The sequence below is a fragment of the Pterocles gutturalis genome, unplaced genomic scaffold (genome assembly GCF_000699245.1).
Source record: "Pterocles gutturalis isolate BGI_N339 unplaced genomic scaffold, ASM69924v1 scaffold5548, whole genome shotgun sequence".
Lineage (NCBI taxonomy): Eukaryota > Metazoa > Chordata > Aves > Pterocliformes > Pteroclidae > Pterocles > Pterocles gutturalis.
Window position 1 is genome coordinate 1 of NW_010117820.1, and position 5,948 is coordinate 5,948.

The following is a 5,948-nucleotide window of genomic DNA, read 5'->3' on the forward strand; positions in this document are numbered from 1 at the left end:
CGAACAGGGATGTGTGGCCATGATGGCAACACACGATAGAAAACAGGATTGTTATTGAATAACTCTTTTTAAATATTAGAGCTACCTTCTAGTACCTCTCTGAAGGCGAGGATTATGCTGAATCACCTTCCATGAGTTACTTAGTAACTGGTATTCTTCCCTTGGTAGTAACTGTGACTAAGCTAACTTTCAGGACTGTGAAATTATGAAATAAATTATTACTCTGTTAAAAAGAGTAGCTCGTTGTAACATCTCACATCTCACCCTGAAGGCCGACTGAAAAGACAAGCACCTCAGTGCTCTGCATTTGACTGGTACAGCTCTAATGCAATGCTACGTTACAATCAAAATAAGTTGAAATTACATTACTGTGTTGTCTTAAATTTTGTAGTGTAGCTGATTTGTTCTTGAGCTCCTGTGTAGGGTGGTCTTGTGAAGCAGTTTCCATGTTCTCATTAAATTTCACAACACTAAAATTCTCCATTTAATTTCTGTTTATTTGTGTAACTGTGACCTGGAGTGATGCAGTAAATAGAGGTAGAAAACCAACCATGTCAAAATGTATGTTTTGCATTGTAGAGGAGCAAATGTAATATTGGAAGCAGTGCTGTCATTGACAGCTCCATGATCCAAAACATTTAATAGAAGGTAACTATTTGCAAAGCAACTCTTACTGTCTTGTTTCTCCCAAGACATTTTGGTCTTGTATAGAAAAACTATAAAGCTTTAAGTGTAAGAAGCTCATTTATGTAGAAGGAGTCCAACTAGTTCTTAGTCATGTCTTCACTCTTCTTTACCTTAAAATCCTACTAAGTGGACAGGAAATGCAGTGTTTTAGCTCATAAAGGTAACGGGCTGGAAGTGAGCGTTGGGAGACAGGCTTCCTACCTTTGTCTGGAATACTTTTAGACTTTTTCTGCTATCTCCTAGAATTATGAGGCTATGAACATAATCATACAATAAACGTACAATTTTGCGTGAAGTTAAAGTATCTGCTGTTTCTCTGGGAGATAACTGAGGCCTTCTTACCATAACTAAATATGACTCAAGATTTTTCTGGTTCTGGAGAAGACACATTTTAGTCTGAAACTTTTCAGCTCCAGCATCAGACTTAGTTTCTGATTTAACTCCAATGTGGTATCTACATAGGGCTTAACAACTGTGGGTTTTAAAGCCCTTTCTCCAAAGAAGTAGGGCACCACAGTAGTAGCTTGAAGCCAAAGCAGCATATTATTCACAGAGACAGACGCGTGGGAGGACAAGCACAGAAGGGCTGTGACAAGTACAAACCAGCAGCTCTGGCTTGTCAGTCCTGGAAGTGTTCAAGTACTGAACTATTCTTGTGAAGGAGAGCAGGCAGCTAGTGCCAGATCAGAGCAATGACAAATGAAACAAGATGCTTTCCGTGCCTCACTGATGGATTGGAGCACTCCCTGATGGTTGTGGAATCCATCTGCTCCAGTGTCAAGCATCAGTAAAAGTCCTCATTAGAAATTCCATCAGAAGCTTAGACCTCCAGCCAGCACAGTGCAGTGTGCCTGGTTTAGGACTTGGGATTTTCATTGATCAAGGTGCTATTTCTATATTAGGACGCTACCTCAATGATTTCCCATCTGCTTAATTCCAGCTTTTTCAATTTGTAAATAGATTGTGTACTACATCATCATTTATCTTAGTCTTATACTTACCTGCAAAATTTGGATAAACTTTGGTGTACCAGAAAGGGATATTAGCTGAAACCAAGCTCATACAGTGCATTACAAATAAGGAATAGTGAAACTGGAAACATCTCAATATTAATTCCTTTTAAGATTAAAAAGATTTAAGTCAGCTCAGCTGATATGTTAAAAAAAAAAAAAACTTTGTAAAAAAGTCAGAATACTAGTAGGAATTATAATAATTACTATGCCCACTTTTTACTTGTGACAGCATAAAGGTACTTCAAGAGTCTTAGTCGTAGGTGTAAATATGTATGTGGAACTTATCACAGTTCTGCATCTGTTCTCAGATTTTGAATATATTTCAGATTTGTAATGTAGTGCTACTAACTGAAGAAACTTTTTAAAAAAGATTTTAAAATACTGAATTTTGGTAACTTCTTGGTCTCAAAAATCCAGCTTCTTTTTTGTTGGTTACAGGGAGCAGCGTGGTACCATAGATGTACTATATTTTTTCAGTTTAACACCTACGGGCTGGAATAAAAGTGTATATGCAAGTCATGATGCTGCAATACAGTGTGATACAGCCTTGGATACTTCTACCCAGGAGTACAAAGTTCAGTTCAGGGAGGCCAATCTCATTAGCATTTCCCATGCTCATTTCAAAATACTGATTTTTGCTGAGGTTGCTCTAGTATAATTGTAATGACTTACTGTCAGTCTCTTTTCTATTTTGTGAGCTAACAAATGCACCTTTCACAACTATGATACACACAGAGCAGTTTTGTGATCCCTCTCATCTGGCTCTTCAGTTACAGCTTAAAGCAAAAGGGAAATTGAAGAAGACTGTTGTCTCCTAAGCAATTCCTGAGAGCATAGCAAGTATTGAAGTTTTGTTAAGCTGTCAGTTTAAATATTTAGCTGCACTAGAAATACAAGTTTTTCTAAGCCAATAATCTTCTGCTCAAAATTTATGGAAATGCCTCATGTGACAGCTGAATTACTATATTTTCCATCTTTTAATTTGTCTGAGGAGTCCAGAATTAAACAAGATTTACTTTCAGTTTGATTCAGGGCAATATCGGGTGTCAGTACTGTTGTCAGTAACCTTTTAATGCCTTTTTTGGTTATACAGATGAAACTTGTTTCTGCAACTCCTGGAAAAATTGTTTGTGAAATGAAAGTAGAGGAGGAGCATGCAAACAGAGGTGGCACTTTACATGGAGGTTTGACAGCCACACTGGTGGATGTGGTGTCAACAGCAGCATTGCTGTACACAGAAAGAGCACTGTCTGGGGTCAGTGTGGACATGAACATCACGTAGGTATCATCCACCATGTTTACCAGAACATACTAACTTCTCTTCCCCTGACACAGTATTGACTGCATTGTACATAATTTCTATGGTGTTGGAGTCACTTTAAAAGGGTGTTTTCATGGGTTTCAGAAGTCTTGTTTTGATAAATTAAGGGGGGTTGTATTGGGGGATATTGCCATTTGTTTGCAAGATTTGATTTGGACATTCTTAAGCTTTTATTTGTTACACGCATATAAGAGCAGTACCCATTCATTCACAGAATGTAAAGGAATGTTGATACATGGTAAATTTTAGTCTTATGAAATTGGCTCAAATTACATCTTTGCTTGTGAAGATATGCTAGAGTGCATCCTCAAACACCAGAATCTAGGGTAGGCAGCTTTCTGTACACCCTTTTTTAGTATTAGTCCATAAAATGTTAAAACAGGAAAAAATATTAAAACAGATAACAGTTTAGCTCTGTTGTATGCTCACATAGAGGGTGAATTACAGATTGAATCAGAATTTCTTGCTGGAGGACACTTCCTTTGCTCTAGGTCATTTGAAGGTAGTTTTATATTGAGACTAGTTCTTCCTGTAATGCATATTTAAAGCACAGTGTCTTTAAAAAAAATTTTAAAAAGATGGTCTGCAACCTTTGATCATGCTATTATAGCTTGTCAGCTTTGCTTCATTACTTTTAATGAAGAGATTATGACTGATTGGAGCTAAAGTAATCCTACTTGAAATAACTAACACAGAGCATTAAAAATCTTGGAAAAGTAACCCCTCATCAAAATTGTCTTAAAAAAAAAAAAGCTTTAAAAATGTGTGGGGAGTGATCTGTATCTTTATTGGGTTCCCTCCTTTCCACCCCAGCACCCTCTGATTTCTCCACTGGGCGGGTGAGACTGGAGCTCATCTGTTTAAGCTTTATACTACCTTTATACTATACATTTATACACTGCAATAAGCAGGAAATGACTGAAAATAAAAACCTGAAATTCTCCTATGATTGTTTTTTTTCCGTACAGTAGTATAACAAGAGTCCAACATCTGAATTATTTACACTATCAAGTATGCCTACCCACTTACGTAAGGGCTAAAATCTTAAAGTGCTCTTGCTGAAGGTGATCCAAAGTGATTTAACAGCATAACCTTTAGGAAATGTTGTCTGAAGAAATATTAATAGCTCTGTTTAATCCAAACTACTGCTTTCATTGAACAAGTGATACTGGATACTGAATATTGCTATGATGCCACTTTTTCCTTTTTGGAAAAGACATTTTTAAAGGGTTGTCACGAGGAAGCTATTTCAGTAATGGAAAGAACAGAGAGAAACAGAAACTTTTTAATCACAAGAGGGTCAGCAGCAGCCTCTGAGAACAAAAGAAGACTGAAACCCTGCCCCCTGTCAACTAATGGGTTTTGTGCTACATCAGCATTATGCATGACTGTCATACTTTTGACATGGTGTCATGTATAAAAAAGGACTGGTTGATGAAATTTATCTCTATAAGATTTATATCCAGCAATTATACATTCTCCTCTAACTCAGTAACATTTGAATATTGTTGCCTTACCTCAGGTCATGGTTGGATCACATTCCTCCTAATTCTTTCCAGGTGTTTTGTGGGGGAATTTCTTCCTGTTCCCTGCAGAGTGGTTTTTTGTAAAGCACACCCTCCTACTCACGTAAATAAAAACAGACAGTTACTCTGCTCTCATGAGACCCCCACCTGGAACACTGTGTTCAGATGTGGGGCCCCCAACATAAAGAAGACCTGGACCTGTTGGAGAGAGTCCAGAGGAGAGCCATGAAATTGGTCAGAGGGCTGGAGCACCTCCCCTATGAGGACAGGCTGAGAGAATTGGGGTTGTTCAGCCTGGAGAAGAGAAGGCTCCGAGGGGACTTAATAGCAGCCTTCCAGTACCTGAAGGGGGCCTACAGGAGAGATGGGGAGGCACTCTTTATCAGGGAGTGTAGTGAGAGGACAAGGGGTAATGGGTGTAAGCTGAAAGAGGGTAGATTTAGATTAGATATTAGGAAATTTTTCACTGTGAGGGTGGTGAGACACTGGAACAGGTTGCCCAGGGAAGCTGTGGATGCCCCATCCCTGGAGGTGTTCAAGGGCAGGCTGGATGAGGCTTTGAGCAACTTGGTCTAGTGGAGGGTGTCCCTGCCTGTGGCAGGGGGGTTGGAACTTGATGATCTTTAAGGTCCTTTCCAACCCAAACCATTCTATGATTCTAATGAATGGAAATAGCATTAAACCTGGGAAGTTTGAAGGCCTTCCAGATTTCCATGACTTTTCTCTGATCGGGGTATGGGAAATTAACCTATGCTTAGGTTCCATAAAGAAATGACCTTCTGGAGCCTTTGTAACAGAGACACTTTGCAGCTGAACCAGCCAGACTGGTTTAGAAAGGCTGTAAGGAGCCAGCAGTGGCTGGAACAGCACTTGGAGCTGAACTTTTAACTGAGATCTTTGATACCCAATTGTTTCTCTTCCAAAATGGAACAGAACTTGGTTCTTCAGAACCAAGCCAGTGGGTTTCTTTGGATCCTCCATTTTATCAGAGAATTCTCACACTGAATTACCATTGGAGTACTTAGGGGAACTCAAAGACTTTTAAGAAGTGGGAATTTGCAAGCAGGCAGTTAGAGAAAGATGTGTTGTTATTACTCAATTTTGCTAATGTCTTTCACAAAAATCTAAAATGCAGGGATATTCTTGGATTCGTGCTCTGTACAGCCTCTTACTGTTCCTTTTGTTCTTCATTGAAGATACACTGCTGCTGCTAAGATTGGAGAAGAAATACTGATTACAGCTGAGATTTTGAAGCAAGGAAGAAATATGGCATTTGCCAGCGTGGATTTAACAAATAAGGCAACAGGAAAGTTAATTGCACAAGGCAGACATACAAAGTATATAGGAAAGGATCTTGCTTTTTTTGGTCAAGATAGCAGAAGGAAGGAGCCTTTGGACTAG

At 38.9% G+C, this 5,948-nt stretch overlaps 1 protein-coding gene across 1 annotated transcript; it reads left to right on the forward strand.

The window, feature by feature from the left end:
* Window positions 1-2,793: 2,793 nt before the first annotated feature.
* Window positions 2,794-5,948, forward strand: ACOT13 (acyl-CoA thioesterase 13; the record flags this gene model as incomplete). The annotated part of the gene is made up of 2 exons (XM_010075943.1): window positions 2,794-2,978; window positions 5,744-5,948. Coding segments are annotated over 2 exons (390 nt in total), but the record flags the coding sequence as incomplete, so codon positions are not given.